The sequence below is a fragment of the Oxyura jamaicensis genome, chromosome 7, assembly GCF_011077185.1.
Source record: "Oxyura jamaicensis isolate SHBP4307 breed ruddy duck chromosome 7, BPBGC_Ojam_1.0, whole genome shotgun sequence".
NCBI lineage: Eukaryota > Metazoa > Chordata > Aves > Anseriformes > Anatidae > Oxyura > Oxyura jamaicensis.
In genome coordinates this window covers 23,730,011-23,751,729 of record NC_048899.1, presented here as the reverse complement: position 1 = coordinate 23,751,729, position 21,719 = coordinate 23,730,011, and the positions used below count along the sequence as shown (strand labels likewise).

General features: G+C 50.7%; 1 protein-coding gene across 2 annotated transcripts in view; it reads right to left on the bottom strand.

Annotated features, from left to right (window-relative positions):
- ITGB5 (integrin subunit beta 5) overlaps positions 1-21,719 on the bottom strand; it is a 47,579-nt gene that overhangs the window by 945 nt on the left and 24,915 nt on the right. For both annotated transcript variants that reach the window (XM_035331605.1, XM_035331606.1), the window contains exons 9-14: positions 21,288-21,422; positions 18,940-19,369; positions 6,052-6,274; positions 5,772-5,872; positions 1,220-1,336; positions 148-314 (exon numbers count right to left, since the gene is read on the bottom strand). In XM_035331605.1, coding sequence (XP_035187496.1) covers positions 148-314; positions 1,220-1,336; positions 5,772-5,872; positions 6,052-6,274; positions 18,940-19,369; positions 21,288-21,422 — 1,173 coding nt within the window. The remainder of the gene's footprint in view (positions 1-147; positions 315-1,219; positions 1,337-5,771; positions 5,873-6,051; positions 6,275-18,939; positions 19,370-21,287; positions 21,423-21,719) is intronic.

Sequence of the window (21,719 nt, the reverse complement as noted above, 5' to 3'; positions counted from 1 at the left end):
CACAATGCTTCCTTGTAGACTTGGCCACCTGAATTTCCAGAGAGCACAGTACACACATGCATCTCTTTTCTCCATCGCTGCAGAGCTGTTTGCTGCCAGCTATGCCAAGAGACACCCCCAGAGCCCCAGCAGCACCCCAGGGCTCACCATTTCGTATCGCGCCCGGGAGCGTTCGCTCTGGAAGCGGTCGAACTCCCGCCTGTCATGAATGGTGACGAGCAGCTTCCAGAGCCCCAGCAGGATGGTGCCGATCAGCACCACGCTGCCGATGACGGCCAGCACGATGGTCACAGCACTGGGGGCTGAGCTGCATGCTGGAAGGGAGGGAGGGAAGGAAATCAGCAGGTGTATCGAGACCAGGATACGGGGACGTCAAGACCTGGAGCGCAGCCACTGAGCAAGTGGCCTCGGGCAGTGCAAGCAGCAGGGACTGAGTTAAAAAAAGCAACAGTCCTCGCTGTAACGGAAGGGATTTTTTATTTTTACATTCAAGAGCATTTATTCCTGGCTGGGGGCAGGGCAGCAGCACAGTTCACACAGACGTCACCAGGGCTGGGATGTCACACAGTGTTGGGGGACGAGCTGGGCAATCCACGTGGGACACAGAGGGCAAAGGCGCCTCTGGCAAAACCCAACTTGGCTCCTGGCCCACTCTGACCTGGAGACAGGTGATTACTGGTTGCTTTAACTAAGCATATTACCTGTCAGCTAATCAGCTGGTCTTTCAATTAAGGGCAGGCTGCAGCCTACATGAACTAAAATGTGCTTCCCTCAAGACTTCCCACCCTGGCCTGTGTCTCAGAGGAGCAGAGCAGAGCACAAGAAACTACTGCTGGGTGCTCACCGGCCCTTCCTGCAGTGCCACAGGGGGTTTCCTTTGAGAAGCTGTGTTGCTGTGATTGAAGCAGCACATAGGGCCCATGCTGGAAACTGCAGCTGTCCCAGGGGAGGGGCACACACCCTGAGCTGCTGGGACCAGAGCTACTGCTTGGAAATGCAGAAATCCACAGCTCCGGTGGGGGCTTCCTGCACATGACACTCTCAGTCAGAAGGCTTTTTTACTAAGTTGGGAGCATTTAGCTCTGGGTTTCACCCTGGTTTTTAGCTCATGCATGCAGCCCATGAAAGCAGCTTTCTGGCAGCCAGCAGGGCTAGCAGCAGCCCAGCACCTCTTGCAGGGCAGGCTGCGCTGATGCAAGGAAGGCAGAGGAGGGCAGACCTGGCTCCTTGAGGACGGTGAGGTTGGACTTCCCACTGGCGAGCTCCGAGTAGGTGAACTTCATGACGCAGTTGTTCACTGGGTAGGCACACAGGATGGCATTCGGGTCGTCCGTTTCTAGAAAATGAAGAGCAGCTCTGAGCCCACGCCAGTTACTTGGCTAGGACACCCTGTGCCACTGTCACCCTGCACACCAAGGCAGCTCTGCACATAATGGCATACCCAGCCCGGTGCTTTGCATGGGGAGGAGAGGCTCGTTTCAACCCAAAGCCCAGCCTCGGAGCTGGCCCCTGCTCTTCGGGAGCAGTGTCACGCCAGGGACCTTGCATTCCTTCCCATCCGAGGGGCTTCCTGCCCTACATATGGTGCACATTACAGCCCAGCTCCAGCCGAAACTCAGCATCACGTGGGGAGAGGGAGAAAGCATTAGGAAAAGCTTAAAAGCCTCCACTATAGTGTCTTTGCTTTGCAGCTACCCCTGGTCCCGCTGCAAGGCACACCTGGCTGAGAAAAAGCCTGATGGAGCTGGGAAACGGCATGGGAAATATCAGGAGGCAAGGTGGGCACCCCCAGGGGCCTGGGAAGGGAGGAAAACAGGGAAGAAAAGCAGAACCTGGAAATGATCAGCACACTTTGATCTTGATTCACATGAAAATACAGTTGTTAACTGGGACTGCAACAACACAGTGGGGAGCTGCCACGTCCCTGCAGCCCGGAGCACCCCAGGGTGCTGGAGTCAGCAAGTGTCACACTCGCTGCTCAACAAACAGTGCACAGCAAACAGGAGCAAGCTCATTCACACACACCCTTCCTTCACACAGGGAAATAAATGCCCCTTTTCTTCTTGATTTGCTCAACTTCCTAAGGCTGGAGGAAAAGCGATGGGGACACATCCAGCCCTGCTGACACCCAGCAGCAGCCCATGGCTGGTGCTCCACTGTGCCAAGCTGCTATGGCTCCAGAAAGGCTGGAAAACACCTCCAGCCATGCCAAGCCCTGCAAGAGCCCCTCTTGCCTTTTTGGGATGGTGTTTTCAAGAAAGGGATTTGGGCACTCAGTCCTATTTGCTGGCAAGACACAGCTTTGGTTTAGGCACCTGGAAAATGCTTCCTGCAGCTTGTCACTAGCATCTGTGCTCATCTGTCACACAGAAATGGCCTGGCTTTAATGACCACAGCTATTCCAGCCCCTTATCTCCTGCCCTTCTGTTTGTCTTTCCTTTCAATGCCTTCGACCTGCCTTCAGTGGGAAGATTAATTCCTTCCATTTCAACAGCTCTGAGCCCCAGCCGCAGCTGCACCTCTGGTGAGCCCCAGCAGGGTCCTGCTGCACACAAACCTCAGCCGTTCCTGCCTCAGGACAGCAAAACCCACTCCACTTTCACCCATGGTACCGAGGGCAGGGCTGAAGAAGTGCACACTGGTACCTAGCAAGGTACTAATTAGACTAATATAGATAAACTTGGTTTGGAGCTCACACACCCCCAGAGAGCAGTGATGGCCCCCCTGAGCTTTCAGGTCCACCACCACGTGTTCTCGGCAGATTCAGCTCAGCTCCAGACCTGTCACAACCCGTCGTGCTGAAAGCCCCTCTCTGGGACCATCAAGAATGGAAACTCGGTATGACAGAAATAAAGGTGATCCTGCAGCACACAACACAGCTCACAGAAGCCTCCCAAAAAGCATCTTCCTGGCTTGTGAGTCCAACGTTAGATAGCTCTGCTTTACAAAGACTTGAAAGACAGGCTGCTGCAAGGAAATGGGGAACGGCCTCAGTTTGCATCAGGGAAGTTTTGTTGGGTATCGGGAGGAACTTCTGCATGGAAAGTGTGGTAAAGCATGGGAACAAGCTGCCCAGGGATGTGGTGGAGTCGCTGTCCCTGGAGGTATTTAAGAGATGTGTGGATGAGGCACTTAAGAGCATTGACACCAAGTCAGAAGGACACATGGATCTCTCGCTGACAGAATAATAGAACCAAATCTGAAATGTTTTATGAACATATCGGCCAAACCTTTACTATGTTTAATTAGATAGAAGGAAGCTTAGAAACTCTGTATCTCTGGTGCTACTGTACTTATTAGTCAGCTTTATCAGTAAGACCATACAGAACTGTATCTCAGAATGAGGGGGTTAAGCTGACCCAGGTCTGGAGGATGTGTCTGAACAGATTAGGTGAGGAACTCATGGTGTACCTGTGTCCTTAGATACATAAATGACTTCACTTAGTATGCATGCCTGAGTTGAAACAATAAGATAAAAAAGAACGAGGTGGCCTGAGCATGCACAGGAACTGGGCTCAACCAGCGAACACAGCGAGGAAGACTAGCGACGACCACCAGAAGAACCCAAAAGACCACCAGGAAAAACAAATGTTCATGGATATTTAAATGTTTTAATGAGTTCTGGGCAATAGTGTGAATGTTAATTATTTCTTGGAAATCCAACGAATATGTATGTTTTGATTGAATATAACCCCTGAAGCTTGAACAATTCGGTACGCACACTAGGAAGAGCGATCCCCTGTGTGTCTGGCACCGCAGTTGAAGAATGCCTGCTTTCTAAAACTCCAAGCTGAGAGTTTCTTTGACCTGTTTTTATGTTATCAACATGGTTTAGTGGCAGACTGTCATGTTAGGTGATGGTTGGACATGATGCTCTAAGGGATCTTTCAACCTAAACAATTCCATGCTTCATACCCAGAGCCAGAAGGCGCTCGGGATCTCCCAGGGGATGTTCAGCACCGCTCGGTATTTAAGGTCCTAGCCTCCACTGCTGGGACAGCCCAGACCTGTGTCTTCCGGCTGTCCGTGACAAATGCCAGACTTCAGCCTTTCAGCAGGGATTGTGAACATGTGCTACACAATGCAAAAATACTTGAAGGCGAGGATTTGGCTGAGTCTGCCTGTGAGGTAGCCTGCAGTCCCTGTGCACTTTCTCTAGGAATATTGTGCAGCCCAGATCTCCAAGCTGCACAGTGCTCTGAGGTCCCAGAGCTCTGCACCGCCCAGGATCGGACTGCAGCAGTGCAGCAGAAGAATGATTCCCCAGAATGTCTTAAAATAGAAATTTGGCCATTTTCCTCTGAAAGCAATGGGGGGTTGGCCAACCACAGACCAGCCTCACCTCCCAGGGTGCAGTCAGCACAAAGGCTGGCTTCGGCATTGTGCAACACACAGCCAGGAGAGCTGAGCTTTAACCCCCAGTATGTGCTGGCTCCTAAGAAACATGGGCCAGACAGGCATCAGAAAGGAGCTTCATGTGGTTTGGAAGCATTTAAAAGGGACTTGTAACCTCTCGCAGTGCACTGGTGTAGGTTCAGTCCCCTGGTAAACTGCAGCGAGGATGGGGAGAAATAGAGCAAGCCTCCAAAATGAGAAGGTACGAAAGCCTGCTGGTGGTAATTTAAAAGCTGGGCACTGTGTACGAGAGGAGTCATCAGGCAGAACAGCATCTGCAGGCAGCTAGGAGGAAAGGAGAAAAAAAGACGAGCAAGGTAGAGCACTTGTAATCTGTGACTATGAAAGTGGATGGAATTTATCCCAGCCCCTCTGACTCTCCTCCAAGGGGTATAGCCAAGGCCAGTCCTCACCCTGGCACTAAAGCTGTCACAGTTTGGGTCCCCTCTGCTGTCTCAAACAGCAGCTAAGGACTGCCAGAATGAAGCTGGAAAAGAAGGGGGAGAAAGTCATCTGCTGAGGGACAAGGTGTGGGGTGACCTTGAGAAGAGGACACAATGGGCAGGACTTTTAGCAGTCAGTTCAACCACAGCAGAACTCATCACCCCCCCAAACAGCTTTGATTTCTCTTACAGGCTCACTTCTTCCAAGATGAATTCTCAGGAAGATTAGAGAACGCCTTTTTTGGGGTGATACTTTGTCCTTCTGCACTCTCTCACAGCTGATCTAAGCTCTCCTGTCATCTGATCTTATCCCACTCTCTTCACTCCTCATGCTGGGAATCACGGTCCTCATACACCAGATAGGTCAGAGAGAGGGCTGCTTTGCACCCCCTCCACACCATCCCCGTGCAGAGGGTTACATGGCTGTTAGCTCAGCAAGGCAGAGCCACAGCTGTTCTCAGCAAACGCATGCCCATAAAGACGTACGTAATGCCTAACCTTAGGATGGGGGGATGCTTATCTCACATCTCTAGCAAGCCAACATCTCCAATTCATAAAACTCGTAATTTCTTCTAAATGACTTCATTAAATAAAACTGATGCGTTTCCTTCCAAAAGGAAATGAGGTGGTTATGTTAGCATTATGTACTGCTGCTTGGATCCAGATTTTAAGATGTTATTTAAAATCAAGGGTTTTTTACTTAGCATCGACTGATTATGTTTTGTGTAGCTAATATGGAAATAACAGAAAAGCAATTGAGCTGCTAACATAAACACTCAAAGCGATGCAGATTACAGTCCAGACAGAGGGTCACACATTTTGCTTTCTAAATACTGTGTTTTCTTTAAGGCTTTCTTTACAGATAGGTCTTGGATGGGTTAAGAGGATTTGGATTCCTCAGTCACTGGGCACCGCTTTCAGCTGCATACTTACTGAGAACATCCACAGTGGTGATGATCTCGTCCTTGCAGTGCTTTTGGCAGGTTTGGTTATCCAGTCTTCCTGAGTTAAACAGCTTGCATTCAATGCAGTCCCTGCAGAAAGACACACGGAGAGAAAGACTGAGAACATGAACACTGCAGCCTGCCACCTGCACCCCCTCAGAAAGGGAGGTGCGGGTCTACAAGCTGCACCACAAGGAAAGAGGAACTTCAGGATCAGTTATCTCCCCTTTCCACCAGCGAGAAGTCCCTCCCGAAGCCTCCATGTGTACCTTTTAGTGCTGCAGACACCTGGGCAGGTGGGACACTTCTCACAGGTCTCTCCGAAAGCCCCGGGCTCGGTGCACTGACACCTCCCGCAGACGCAGGTGCCGCGGCCGCTGCACATCTGCCCGTCGCTGGACACGCAGCCGCCGGTCTCGGTGGAGCAGTTGCAGTTGTCCCCGATGTAGCCCGCATGGCACTTGCACTCCCCGCAGTGACACTCGCCATGGCCTAGGGGACAGAGAGGTGACAAGGGCGTCAGCAGCGGCTGGAGCCAGCACTGGCGTGATGCTGATGGGTCTGAAAGCAAAAAGCCTACCAGGCTGACCATTTCCTAAGGTCTTTCCTATCCTGTTTCCTAACAGCTTTATTTAAGAAGTAATCCCAAAACAGTGTATTAAAAGAATTAAACCAGCAAGCACCACCTCCTGTGTCCAAAGGAGGCCTCGGTGCCCCAGCCAGCCCCACGAAGGCTGCCAGGACCAGCTGAACCTCCTCCGGGGAGCAGCTCAGGGCAGCTCACAGCAGAGATGAATGAAGGAACCGCCTCGGTGAGGATTCTTCCCTAACCAAAGCATCCTCTTGCAGCTATGGTGTTAAGCGACAGCCTGAGAAAGTCAACAGACTTCAAGGCTTTCAATTACAGTAAGTGGAGTGGCTGTCTGCCGAGCAGCTGGTTTCAGAGAGGCATCCATCAGCTCGCTGGAAACACTGCTCGAATTCCTCCGTGGTCGGTCCCTAGGAGAAGGGATGCTTTTGAACGCATGGTTTATAGAGCTGAATGGTTTGTACACAAGGCTCATCAGCAACCTAATTACAGCTCAGCTTTCCCACTGGAAACAGCCTCAAGTTCCTCAGACAAGATAAATTATATACGTGCTCTTTTCATCAGCACAAAACCGCTGATAGCCCTGTCTCTGAGATTAGCAGAGGGGCTGTGGGTTGTCACGCTGTACCCCTTGCCAAATGCCAGCTGCCCTCCTACAGCCTCTTCTGTACTCCCACTGTTTGCTTTGGATCCAGCCTGCGAACTCAAACACTACTGGACAGAGGAGGCCAGGTTCACCAGATCTCTGAAGGTGACCTCCCTTCACACCACCCACGGTCCCAACTGGAGTGTGAGCCACCCCCTGCCCTAGGAGAGGGGCAGAGCCCATCTCAGAGCCCTGCACCATCAGCCTTAGCTCGTCCCCTTTGGACACCACAGAGCCCAGCACAGGATGCAAATCTACTGGAAATCCGTCTCTGGAAGTTGAAATGCACATGAAATGGTTCAGTTTTTCAAGCAGTTGGTGCCAGGCCAGCCTAGGAATCTAGAGACCCTGCACGTCCCTTCCAGCCCTGGCACACTGGGGATGGAGCCTGGAACAACTGCCCCAGGGAAGGGAAACAACCGCTTCCAAATAACGCATCCTAGTCCAGCGCTACGCCTGCAAAATCTAAGAAACAACCTCTTGAAGCAAATGGTTTCGCTTACTGAAGAGGATCAAGAAAAAGCCCTTCTATGTGAAGGTGACTAACTGTAGGGTGTGAGCCTGAAATACAAGAACACGTTGAAATGTGCTTTCTGCCTTGGCCACGCTGGCTCAACATGCAAGTCACTGGCTGAAGCTCCTCATGGGAAATGTGCCAAGAGTGAAAATTTCCATGTTGACTTTTAGCAGCAAAGATGTTAATATCTTTGGTGCCTGAACCAGCTTGAAAGAGCAGCCACTCCTACCCCACCACGAGCTCCATCTGTGGTGCCCTCCATCTCCGGTCCACCTCCCACATGGCACGAAGGCTGGAGAACCGTGGGTGAATGGGATACATTTATTTCTCGTATGGACTTGACAAGAGCTGACCCACGTCTCAAGGTCCACCTGGAGCCCCAGGATGGGAATTCACGCTTGTGAATGGATGCACCTTGTGTCCTCCTGCTCGGGACACAGCGTGAGAGGAACCTGAGGCAATTCATTGTGCTGGTCACTGGGGGTCTTTAGATGACTGCGACCTAGACTTGAGGGTTGCAGCATGGAGAGTGCCCCATGGTGCTTGTGTGTCACAGCAAAACGTGCTGCAGGTTCCCACTCTGAGCTATGCCACAGTCACAGATAAGGCTGATGAGGTGAAGCACTCCCTGTGGCACCTAAGATCAAGGCCAGTGGGAGCACTTCCAGCACTACATCCATGCTGAACCTAGTCCCAGTGTCATTTTCAAGGCCAAAATGCAACCTTGGGGACTCCAGGGAGGGTTTGCTCCAGGACTGTGCACCAGCAGCAGGCTCAGGGTGCAGGATATTAGGATGGACTTTAACACAACCTTGAACCATTTGGGCTTGTGTGTTCTCTATTACAGCTGGTTCGTGAAGCCAAAAGACACTAATTATGTCCTCCAAACATAACAAGGTATGTTTTCTTCTGTTCCCATCCCTGAAATGTGAGGATCTTAGATGTTTAGAGGATCCAGATCTAATTGGGAAATGAAAAGCTCCCTCTGTATTTGATAACACACTTTCCAGCCAACTCTTAATTGCTGGGGGTAACAAAAAACACATGTGCGGAAGGCTGCAGAGACCCACTGGGAGGATGTAACAGAGCCAGACCATGCTCCTGGGTGTGGGGAGCAGCCCCCGAACCAGATGTGGGCTTGCCTGGGCTCTGGGTGGGAGCTGCAGGGCATGACACTGCCAAGCTCTGACTGTCACTGTAACCTCTGACAGTCACTTGCCTGGCTTTTGGCACGATGTCCAGCCGCCCTCACCTCACCCCAGCCTGTGGCCGTGGCTGAGTTTGCCTTTTAGGAACTGCACCGAGCACTGGTGCACCAAGAGGTCAGAAACCCAGTGTACTAAAAGCCCTGTCTCTGGCTCTTAGGATTGGGAATGTTTCCCCTAAAGCTCGCAGCTCCTGGGGACAACATGATTATGTAAAAATATTGTCTTTCTTTTGAGAGAAATAAAATGTGACCCCAGCTTTTATGGAGAAGGTGAGAGGGTCTGGAAACAAGCTCCTTTTCCCCACCTTTTAGCAATTCTCTAGGAAAATAAAATCAATATGATAAAAGAAAAAAAAAATCCTCATGATTTTTAAACCAGTTTCTTAGTTTCTGAGGCTCTTGGGATAGGAGAAGTTACTGCATTAAATCAGGCACAATAATAAGTTGTGTGCCTCTGTGCTCTTGGATGAGCCTTTGGATCAGGACCTTCCAAATTCTGGCCACTTGTTTTTGTCATTTTTGTTTACCTGAATGACTACTTAAAAAAAAAAAAAAAAAAAAAAAAAAAAAAAAAAGGAAAGCTGGGTACGGAGCCTACTAAGACAAGTATGTGATGGCAAGCAGCTTACAGCCTCACCATGCCATGCCTCCCACCAGCGTGCTGAGCCCTGTCCTCCGTGCTCGATGTCCAGCCAGCCCTGACGCAGCGGCCACGTGTTGTTTGCATTCCCTCGGGGTGAAGGCACCAAAATAGCTGCCCAAGGAAGAGGGAGCACTCCAAACCCACCGATGCGGGGCAGTGCTTGAGCAGTTTTGGTGTCTGCCTGGCCAACCCTTTGGTACCCGCAGCGGGCACAGCAGTGGAACCTGCGGCACCGCACAGTGTTTGTGGGAGGGAGAAGGGCAGCGGAAGCTCGGAGCACTTGGAAAACTTTCCACTTGGGAAAGGGCCCTGGTAAGACGCAGTGCCTGCTTAGGCAAATAAATCATCTGGCTTCTCACTCGTCTCTTTCCATGACTCAAAGAAGCCACAGGCTGCAGCGCCCGCCCTGCACAAAACCACGGCGCTGCGTGGGGATGGGACTGGGATCCCATCCGCCCGTCCTGCAGGGCTGGCAGGGAAAACAAGGGCTGGCAGGGGCATCCCGGCCCCATGTCCTTGTCTTAAAAGGTTACTATCTAAACACAGACAGTGAGGGCACGAGGTCTCTGTGTAACTGAAGCACAGCCACTGACGGGCTCTGTTTACGCCAGAACTCACCCACGCTCGTGTATCCACAGCGCTGTACTGAAACAACGAAACGAGCACTAAAAGGCAAATAATAATAGGAAAAGTGCTTTTCTATACATTAATTACACAAGACGTCCTGCCAGTGCATTCATTTTAAAGGATATTTATATCTTGAAGCATATGGGTTTGGCCAAGAATCGACAAGGCTTTATATAATCCTTAATTTCAATCCTAGCGCTGGCTGGGCTCACCAGTTCTGTCACTGAAAATAGCATCAGAGATGCAGACTAATGAAAGCAAAGGTGAAGGAATAAATACCTCTGAGCTGCTAATTCACTCTTGGATACCACAAGCCACATCCCATTACTGTCAGTATCCCACACATCACAGCGCTGCATTACAAAAAAACCTCTCCCCCCCCATCCTCCCACTTTCTCCCTCATTTGGGAACTTCTGGGTTAATCAAGAACTGGGCAGGGAAAACAGGGCTTTGGAAACTGCTGTCTCACGAAGGCAGCTGAAAGTGATCCGGGGCAGAGCGGATTTCCTGCGGGAGCCCTGGCCAGCCTTTCCTCATTTTCCTTCTCTCCACCGCAGAAGTGGAACTGAAATGCAATCATGAGATACAGCTCCTGACAGAGATCTAAAGCTGAGTTTCTTAAAATAAAGCCGCCACCTTTTTTTTCTTCCTTTTTTTTTAAAAAAAAAAAAAAAAAAAAAAAAAAACTTATTTATTTTTTGTTTAAGCAATCTCAGCACACCACAAACCTCTCAGCTTTTGCTTACACAAGTGCCTCGGCTGAGCCTGCCACATGTGGCCTTTTGGACGGAGACCCCGAGCTGGGAATTGGAGCTTTTGGGTCCTGCTGCCGACTCTGCTACCAATGCAGGGAGCGATATGGGGCTGCCAGACCCTCCCAGAAACAAGAGGAGGAAACTGAGATGGGTGTGCTGGTTCCCTTAGAGCTGTGTGTTGAAATAACACCCAGCCACATCAGGTACATCCATGGCTTCATCCCCCCTTAAGGACCTGACATAGAAAACACTGCAAAAATGGCTAATAATTCATATTACTCTTTAAGGCAGATGGGAAGCAGGGAGGGGAGCCCTGTTTTTTTCCCCCTCCTGTGTTTCCCTCCAACCCTCTAACTCTAAGGGGGCAGGTGCCACTGCCTGCTTCAAGAGGCCTCCATCCCCCTTGCTGCAGGTCTCCACAGGCTCTCTCATGGGATGCACTGACACCTCTCCCACCGCGACGCTCCTGCACTTGACACCAAAGACTAACATAAGCCAACTCTCCAGCACCATGGGAGCATTTAGGGAACTTCATCTGCTATCATGCAATGGGTGAGATACGCTCCTATGGTGTGCAGATCCCCTCACTGCAGATGCCGTGAGGTCCGTGACCAGGAGCTTCTCCTTCCTTACGTGCTCCTTGGCCCAACCCTTTGCAGGCACAGCATGGCAGGCCAGCAGGGATGGACTTATCTCAAACATGCACACACACAAAAAAAACAACACCCAACCCCCCAGATTCATTCCTAAAATATAACTTGGCTCCAAAACAAAGCTGCAGGATCCCAAATGCCTGAACTTCGGGGCCAAATGGTTCAAGTCATCCTTAAAATGAAAAGCAGGCTAATTCCCAACCTACCGTGGCACGAATGGGCTGAATGTCCTTTCAGCTGGACCTCATTATGAGGAGTGGTCTCCAGAGCAAAGAGACATTCTTTCTCTGCAAAATCCAGTGCCGCGGGAGCCTTGCCCAGTTCTGCGTTTGGATGCAAACACATAATCTGGTGCAAGTTCACTGAAGGTCCATGGTTTTGGAATGGATTTCTCCCTGCCCAAAGAAGCTGGAAGAAGTCAGAATTTCATTCAAAATAAGACAAAGGAAAGAGAGAGAGAGAGAGAGAAAGAAAGAAAGAAAGAAAGAGAGAGAGAGAGAGAGAGAGAGAGAAAGAGAGAAAGAACCTGCAGCTTATGCTGCACTGTACTTTCAGGTCTTATATTTGATTTTCTAAACCAAACAGAGCAAAATTCAGGGGCTGTCCATGCATGCCAAGAAGAAATGCAGAGACCCAGAATTTCACTCACCTGCTTGTTTTAGGCCTTCATTTGCCTCTACACCCAAAATACAGCATTCATCTCCCAAAGTTTATTCCTGTTAATTACTGTAATCAGGAAGGCCAAATGCAAACATCAAACGAGCTGGCAGTAAAAGCAGAGCACTGAAGCGAGACCATCCCAGCACATTGTCTCTCTCTGGGGAGCAAATGCGTGCCACAGTTTTTGTTCAGAGTTCGTATTGCTTTTTATTTTGGAGCTTCCTAACCCCGAGACACAAGGTTACAGGCCACGGGGGAGGCTGTGCCTGCAGATGGAGTTTGGGTAGGTGTGTGTGCCATCAGATGTCACCTCTTGCTGCTGCTTTAAGAGCAGACCCCCAGGCAGAGCTCTGGCTCCTGCAAAGATGTACAAGCGTCACCACTTTATTCTTTAATTCTGCCACAGCATTGAATGCCTCATTAGCATGCATTAATGTTTGCAAAATGCCCGCTCAAAGGGCAAGGAGAAACACCAGTGAAAAGCAGCCGGAAAAGCAGCGCTCTGTGCGGTCAGGTCCTCGAAGGAATTGCTGCCAGATTTCGGGAGGGCTGCACGAGTCATTCGCAGTACTGAGGGCCAGAACAGGAGGAAAGGAGGGGTAAGAAAAGATGGCACCTCCCTCTTGTGCAAGGAAAGGGACCTCCGGCAAAGCAGCACTCAGACCATTTGGGAAGGAAAGCCCAAATCTGTTACAGTTCCTGCTGGCTTCTCCTGGACTGTGACTGCTTGGGGCTGATAAAATCTGCCTCAGCCCCTTGGCAGGCAGCAGGACAGGCAGGGCTGGAGGCAGAAAAACCCTTATGTGGGGACACAGTATGCAGACAGATGGTGGGGTCACAAGGGAGCACCCCAATGCTGTCAGAGCATGGCCACAGGGAGGGCAGCCAGGGACATGGCAGGGTGCTGGCTGCACCCACGAGGTTCAGAGCAAGGGGAGAAGGTGGATTTGATTTGCATGGAAGGGAGGAGGGCTCCTTGGGGGGGCATCCAGGAACTGGATGGGGAAGGCACACACTCTTGGAGGGACACAGCACATGGCTGAGGACTGAATTGCAGAGAGAGAACAGAAACTGAGTTAAAGGGAAAAAATGCAGAGAGGAAGCAGAAGAGAGGCTGGGGAAGGATGGAGATTTCAGGAGCACCCCAGCGAGAGTTCCCTCTCATCTTCAAGAGTGAGCCACTAAGGATTTGCATGCCCAGGAGACCCCTTTAGCCCTTTCCAATTGCCTGGCAGTACGGGGCTGGGCATCCCTGCTGCCACTGCAGAAGGTGCCTGAGGGCAGGACGTCCTCGAGCAGGACGCATGCTGTGGGCTGTCTGCAGCAGAGAAGCACGGACCCTGTGAATCCCTGTGGTTCCTCATCCTTTCCAGGCTGTGTAAGGAGCAGGGAGCATCTCAGTGACGTTCCCCACTACAGGCTGAGAGGTTTGGAGAGCTGCTCTCAGACCTCAAGCATCTGGAGCCACTTACCCAGGGCCAAACATGGCCGGACCCGACCTTTTGGGATGACACCATGGGACGCAGCTGGGGCTGACCCCGAGCAGCGACTCCTCCACAGACACTTTCTGCAATTTCTGTAGGCAATAAAAGCCAAGGTGAACAGAAACACAGCAAGGAGAAACAGGCTTTTAGAAAGCTTGAGGAAAATGTGCAGCCTCAGTAATTCTTGACCACATCTTCAAAGAGAGATGGATGGCAGTGCCATCTCCTTGTTCCTTGCACTAGCCACAACATCTCCTGTCTTCTCCAGGCAGAAGACCTCAAGCTGCCTGGAGCCAGGTCTGCTGGCTTGTAAGGAGTGATGGGCACACAGTGCTCATCTTTGCCAGGGTGGGGAGGATTCAAAGAGAGAAGGAAAAGAGACACTCACAGTCCTATGACATGAATTACAAAAGGAGCTTTCGGTTTGTAGGATTTCACTGGGTTCAGCTCACCCCAAGCCGCAGCCCCATTGGCACAAGCAGAAGCTGTCTGGCACCATGAGGTTGCACTACAGTGTCCTGAGATGAGACCACCTCCTCCATCACCAAAATAGGCCTCAAAAACACTTGGTGGAGTGTGTACTCCTCCGGCTCACCCTAGCCTGGGATGGGAGCAGAAACGATGCTGAGGCAGCACCATGCATTGCTGTTGCTGCAGCCCCCATGCAGACACTATTTTTAACTTCCACTTCTTGTAGGGCCCTTTTATCTCTCCCCTTTGTGTCCCGCTTTTCCTGGCAGTGACGTGCATCTGCATTCAGATTCTGCATTTTTTTTTTACAAAAGCTATTTTTTTTAAAATCCCCCAAATCAAAACCCCCAGAATAGCAAAACTTGACACAACAGAATAGAAAACATCGTGAATGTGGTTTAGGCTCTGTTCCCTGTATGGATGCCTTTTTCTTCCACAGGCCACACTCTTCCCTTCTGGTCTATACAACATCTGCTCTGTATGGACATCCCCAGCACCGCTGCAGGATGTCTGAGGCTGCAGGCACAGACCAGTTCTGTTTCCCTCCCAAACCACACTCGGCCAGCACCTCTACCTCTGACATTACCCAATACTGCCCACTTCTTCCTTAATAAAACACAGCAGCTCCTGCATCTGAGCCCTCCCTGGCACGCCAGAGCCCAGGTCTAGGCACTACCACAGGACAGACAGATGATGACTTCAAAGGAAAGTGGGGAAAAAGTCTGTTTCCATAAGAAGTGTCCCAGTCCATCGTCATCTGTGCAGAAACAGGCTGCACTAGGAGTCACAGGGTGGAGATGCCGGCGGTACCATCAAACCTGAGCACTGCCCTCAAAACACAGGGCTAACGTGCTTTGGGTCTCTCTTGCACCGCCAGAAACTGCAGCGGCTGCACCAGGAGGCCCCTTGCCATGAGACCCACTGAACCCCGATATGGCGCCTGGGACCAGGAACTCCAGAAACAAATTGCAGAAGCAGGAGTGTGATTTCTAATTTGTGGTTGTGTTAAACAAAACTCTTATGTCACTGGGTACCAGTAAGGACTAAAACCTCACAGAAACCAAGAAAGGGAAGCATTCAGAAATAACTACCGAGTCCATGAAGGATTTGCACATCCTCAGCAGTTTTGAAGTGGTTTCCATAGGGCAGCTGGAGTTGCACTGCACGCTGGCTTGTCTACGTAGACAGAGTCTTTGTGAAATAAACCACGGGTTTTGAATGAGTTGCCCTTTCCTAAATCCTATTTCAAGAGTGTTTTTGGCACTTGCATGTGTTTGCAAATCTGACACCTGATGCTGACACTAGCTGTTGTGGCACAGGGAGCACTGCACAGGCAGGCGAGGCCGGATCCTGGCTCCTGATGTCTGGCGCGTGGGGATGTCTTTGCGCTTCAGCCACCTGCTCACAACCTTCAGCTGCCTTCACAACCTGGCACATGCTCTTTATTTACCCCATGGTAATTCATTCCACTGTAGCACTTAGAGGCTGCAATCCTACTGCACAGTCACAACATGAGTAACCAAGCCGGGGCTGAAGAGCTCACAAATGATACCCACGTGGGAAGCCAGGGTACCAGCAGTGGTGCTTGAGAGGACATTTCTCTATAGAGATCAAAGCAAAGAAGACGCTGTACTACCCTCCCCCAGCAAAAGAGGGGTCTTGAGCACTGAAGCTAATGAAGCGTGTGGCCTCCAGCAAACCTGTCTCTCTTCATTAGAGGCAAATGTGTGATGCTCTCACCAGGGCCTCTCCTCCTTCTTACTACCTCATTTTATGGAACCTTTAGGAATGCAATTAGCACCAAGATGTTTCCTCCTTTGTCAAATATTCTGGAAGGCAGCCAAGGGGTCCAAAAGTCACTGGGACGTGCAGCGATACGCAAATTCCTGAGCCCGGGCTCCAGGCAGGGAGGCAGGCTGAGAGCAGGACTCTGCCTCTCCATGGCAGCCATCCAAACCATCGAGCAGAGGCCGGAGCACTGTGCTGAAGCTCCCAGCATGATGTACAGCTACATGCAGCATTCAGAAACTCTTCTATCTTCTCCTTCAGAAAGGCTGAATCCACCAGGGCAACTTCTTCCAGAGACAAGCTCGAGGTGAAGCATTCAGGGTTTTGCAAAGGGACTCCCTGTTTTGTAAAAATGCCTGCTGCAATGAGTAACCCCTTCAGTTCTCAAGGGAAAAAGTGTGGAGGGGCTGGGAAACAGAGCACGTCTGCAAGCCATCCTGTGCAGCCCTCCCAGAAGCTGAATGATGGTTTGGAACAGCTATTCTGGGGCTGATAGTTGGATTTGGGGAGCAACAGCACAAACATCACTGCCTCACTAAGAAGTGGCATTTACTAATAGTCGGATGCAACTTCAATCAACATTTACAACATCCTATAAACCACTTCTCTCCCCACCCCGTCTCACCTTAAGGTGCAGAAGGCACCTTATACCTCACATTAACAGAGCACAGCCCCACTACAGACACAGCCATCCCTGAAGAAGAGCTGAAGATCCTCCGTGTCCCCTCCTGACCCACAGGAAAACTGTTTTTGCCTCTCCTTGAGGTTATCTCCCACCCAAAATCTGCTTCTCTACTTCACTCAGGCCACAAAAGGACAGGATCTGTACTCAGCCTCATCCGCAGTCCTCACATCTCTCCAGCACTGACAAAATGAGGTGCCAGTATTCATAAACAGACCAGGAATGAAAACACTTTTGCTGGCCAAAGGGCTGAGCACCGACAGACAAGAAGCTTGTAGTTCATTTCAGACTGTTCTGACTATTTCAAACCCTCCGTGCCTTCAGCTGCTTGCTTCAGTAGGAGCAACCACATTAACAGCATAACACTGAGGAGCGGGGCAGACCCTACCCTCCAAAAAGAGGAAAGTGTCTCAGAGCATAGGGACACTTGGGTTTTTCCGAGTCAACAACTCTTTTGAGAAGGCAGAACACAGGCCTGCTCGCCTGGCTAGTGTGAAGCCTGTCAGCAGTGAGGAATCGTGGCAGCAGGGCAGGCAGGATCTGTTCCTCCGCTGCTCCCAGCAACATACCCCGTGCCACTGGAGCCCCAGGGAAAGCAATTTCCTAAAACCCAGTGGGTCTGCCCTCACCATGGGACCAGCCTGCAGGAGTGGTGCACGCTGCTGTGGAGGGGCCTTTCCAGGAGCTGTGCCCAGGAGGAGACAGAAGGGGCATGGTGTTGTTGCACCCCTTTGTAGGAACAAAAGGAGCAAGTAGAAGAATGTCCCTGTGCCACCACCCCGGAGGAAGCTGACTCAAGCTGTCTGGCTGTCAAGTGTCCACATGTGAGGGTGAACTGAGATAGTCTTTCCCAGTAAGACCACACAGGCAGGGAGGAGAAAGAAAGCCCTGTGGAAGGACACCTAGGGGACTCGCGTAGCAGAGAGCTGATAGATAGGGGCAGCTTTGGGCACACCCCACGCTGCTTCGTGCAGCCCTACTGTTCAAGCTCAGGCACTTTTGGTGGGCTGGAGAAGCCCCAAGCCCCTTGAGCTGAAAAAAACACATCTGCATGTCATGTCATTGGCACAGCACTTGCTGCAGCTCAGATTTAGCATTGTAATGGCTGGAATTTAAAAGAAAAAAAAGCCAACAAAAAAAAAAAACACAATAGAAATACCAGGAGGCATACCAAGAACTACCCTACCAGCTCATGCAGCCTTGCTGGACACCATTCCACCCTTGGAGCAACAAGGAGGGTGCTTGGCCTCTGCCTACTCTTTGTTTTCTTTCACAGCTATAAAAAGGACTTTTAAATGACTTTAGAAATCTTGCATATCCCAAACCAGCTATGCTGTTCTTCCCACCACCAGAAGCTCTCCACAGGGGCAGAAAAAAGCAGGTGCAGTAGAGGACATAACTTGTTTTTCTGTGGACCAGCAGAGCTCTGGCTCTCCTGATGGCATGGAAATTGGAGCAAAGGGGTGTCCTTGCCCTGCCAACTGCTACACCAGGATCTTCAAACTTCTCCTTAGCACCGCTGCCCTGCTTGCTAATAAATATACTCCTTTTGGTGGGATGATGCTACCAGAGCAGGATGGTCATATGGAAAACCCCCAGGCAATAGAGTTCTCAGTTAAGGTGCTGCTTCCAATTGCCCCTACCCACCTAGCAACATGACAGGCAGAAATGCACAACCCAACCCAAGGGTGGCCCATTATTTACTGTCCATCTCAGAAACCTGCAGGGGACCGTGGGGAAAAAAATTGTTGACTTCCCCAGAGAACAGTGAAAAATGGCTGTTTTTCCAAGCTTCCTTTAACAACAACAAAGCCAACACAAACATGCACGGTGTTCTGGATATTTGGTCTGAGATTTTTAGCTGGGGAAATATTTCACTTGCTTGACAACAGGCAGGTTTTGAAGAGTAACGTTTTGCCGAGCTCCAAGTGAAGGAATTGCGTCCAAGGGCTTATCCAGGCAATATGTGCAAGGTAAATTACGTGACCTCGGGCTGACAAGGAATTAAAGCCATTTTAGCAAACACCACTAAATAACTCCTCTGCTTTTGCTTAAGCAGAATGGACCGGCTGCATCTTGAGTGGTGAATGATTGTTTTCCCAGCAGAAAAAATAAATAAATCTGTATGTAAAGTATCTTTTGGAATCTCCAACAAAGATTTTCTCTAATGAGTAACAGACTGAAACTCAACCTTTCCTTTCACCTGCGCTGTACCAGCGGATTTCTTAATCTTTAAAAAAAAAGATGGTTTCTGTCTATACAGGCAAGGATGATTCATGTGGAGAAATCCAACCTAAGAAGTCACCATGAAGCTTGGGAGAATTCAAGCCTGTGATGTTTTACTCGTTCCTAGGGCTGCACTTCAACCTGAAAGAACCACATGTGGCTTTCCGACCCGAGCAACGTAGAGGGCATGGGGCTGGACGGCACCTACCTGAGCAGAGAACGCCCTTGTACCTGGCGCAGGAGAAGTCATCGCACTCGCAGAAGGGCCCGTAGATGTTCCCAAACTCACTCTCGTAGCAGACACACTGGTTGCAGCTGCACTCCCCACGGCCGCTGCACAGGGGCTTGCCCTCCACCTCGCGGCACAGCCCTTGGTGCGTCTCCCCGCCGGCCCCCTCCTCACACTCGCAGCGGGCCCCCAGGTAGCCGGCGTCGCACTCGCAGAGCCCGCAGGCATAGGTCCCGTTGCCGCTGCACTTGCCGCTGGCCTGCTCCGCACGGCCTGTGCACCCGCAGAGGCAGTTGTAGGTCACAGCCACCTCCAGCGTGTCGCGGAAGCCGGCCGGTTTAATGGTGAAGACATGGGAGGTGTCCTCAGCCGGGCAGCTGCGGGCCTCCACAGACACATCAAAGGAGACCTGGGGAGGGAGGGTGAGGGGGGAGTTAGAGCATGGCCCTTTTCCCCTCCTGAGGGGAAAGCCAAGCTTCGCTCCCCCATGTGGAAGAACCACCCCAAATCCACGTTCCACGTGGGCACCTGCAGCTCAGCACCTGGACAGCCCGCACTGGGGGTTTTGGCATCCTTCAGGCACCTTTGGTTTCCCACAGGCAACCTGATGACCCAAATGGGACAAAAAGAGGCACAAAGCAGGTGTTTCATACCCACAAACTCCACATCGGGGGGAAAAAAGCACCAACGGGGAAGTGCTGGTGCTGTCTGAGAGGACCCTGGGCCCTGTAGCATTTTCCTGCCAAACCCAGAGCTCGTGCGGGCAACCCCAGCCCTAAGCAAAATTGCTTGTTATTCTGTGGATGGCTTATTTTAAAAGATACCACAAGCAGTCGAGTAAACTTTTAATACTTATTACAGTCACCTATTGGTGGTAATTTTCTCCATCACAAACTGCTGGTTTCTGTGAGGCAGGAAGGAGCCTGTTTATCCCATTAAATAGCTAGGGCAAATGTCTAGCAAATAGCCAGGTTTTCATGACATCAAAAATAAAACATTTTCTTCAAACTAGCACTAGCACAGAGCCAGTACAGCACAAGGACCCAAGATGCCCACAAGGTCAAGGATTTAGTGCATTTTGTGGGAATCTTGACCTGCCTCACTCATAAAGCCCCAATTAGGGAACACTCTCAAATTGCAGAGATCAGAAGGCAAGCCCAGGGACTGGCACTACCCTGCTCCCTTCCTGGTACCTGTTGCACCAGGACCAAACCACAGCAGGTCAGGGCCTGGTGCTAGTTTTGGGGAAGATTTCTAAGCAGTTTGCAGCAGCTAGATCTTGACCTCATGGATGCATTGGGGCCTGAAGCTGCTGAGCAGGAGGGGACACAGGAACAAGCTGCAGCAGCTCGGTGAGCTCCGTGCTCATGTCAAAGCCCAGATTAACACTGCTGCCTTGGGAGCCCTGGCTTTGCTGGGGACACCAGGAGGACACGTGCCTACAGTGGCACAGCTCCAAGTACTGCAATCCACTGACTTGAAATCCAGACAAGTCAGCTAAAATTGCTGAGGCCACCTTCCTTTTTAACACTTTGCATGGTCCTTATTTGGAGGGATAAAAATTCAGCTTCTGTTTATTCTTTCAAACTATTTTTATATGACTCTGAGTGCTTAGCACTCTGGTATGTTTTTAAGGACTTTATTCTCAAATAAGGAAATTGTCTTGCTAATGAGCACACGTGTGTCCTCGCAAACAGCAAAGGCCAGGAGAAGGGGATGGGATTCTCAGCCAGGCTGAGTGACACCAGATGACAATGTGCCCTCCTGCCTTGCCCAGCAGTCCAGCTACATCTGCAAGAGGATGTTTTTCTCTTTAGATTAAAGCAGGAGAGGAGAAGAACCCGGTCCTTGCTGGAGGGAAGGGGCCATGCTGTCCGGAGGCTCAGCACCCACCGGCAGCGGGGGCTGTGCCCGCTGGCATGTCCTTCTGTGTCACTCATCACCACCACCGAGAACTTCCCTCCCTTGTCCTCACTCCCACATCAATCATATTGCAACATCTCTCTAAACCACCTAAAAAAAGAAATGCTGAGAGAGCATGACATAAATATCTGGGATTAAAGACAAGCCCTTTCTTGACCATTACACTCTGCTGCGTGATGAAGATTTTTTGACTGTGATGCTGAAAGCAAGACACCTGCATTCCCTCCTTCTGGATCACCAAAGGACCTTGGACTGATCTGTGCCATGCAGAGCCACTTCTGGCAGAGCTGCTTTCAGTGGGTTTCTGTGTAAATGTGGCATGGCTCTGAGGCTAGCAGAGGAAGATGGGCACTGTGGAGCATTACAACAGCCCGTCCAAGGGATGTGCAGAGAGGCAGACTCACCGTATCTCCTATTTTGAGATCCCCACACTTCCTGAGCCCAGGGTAGGACAAACCATCCTGGCACGTGGCAGTGAAGGTCAAGGCAATGTCCTCAGGGCTGTCCCAGACAGTCAGTTCTACTTTGGACCGAATACTCTGGAAACACAATGGAAAAGAAAGCCGTCCTGTTACTACAGGTGGACCGGTTTCTTTTGCAGAATGTTCTGCTTTGGTCTCTTCTCCTGCTGTTTTCAGAGCTAGGACACGTGTACACTGATATAAAAAATACCTGGCATTGGATTTAAGAATCTGGCAGTGGTTTATGCAGTGTAGGAGGGTCAGGATGACCACCGTATTGGAAAGATACACATACACAAGGAGAAAAACAAAACAAAACAAAACAAAAACAAAGAAAGAGAGAAAGAGAGAAAGAGAGAAAGAGAGAAAGAGAGA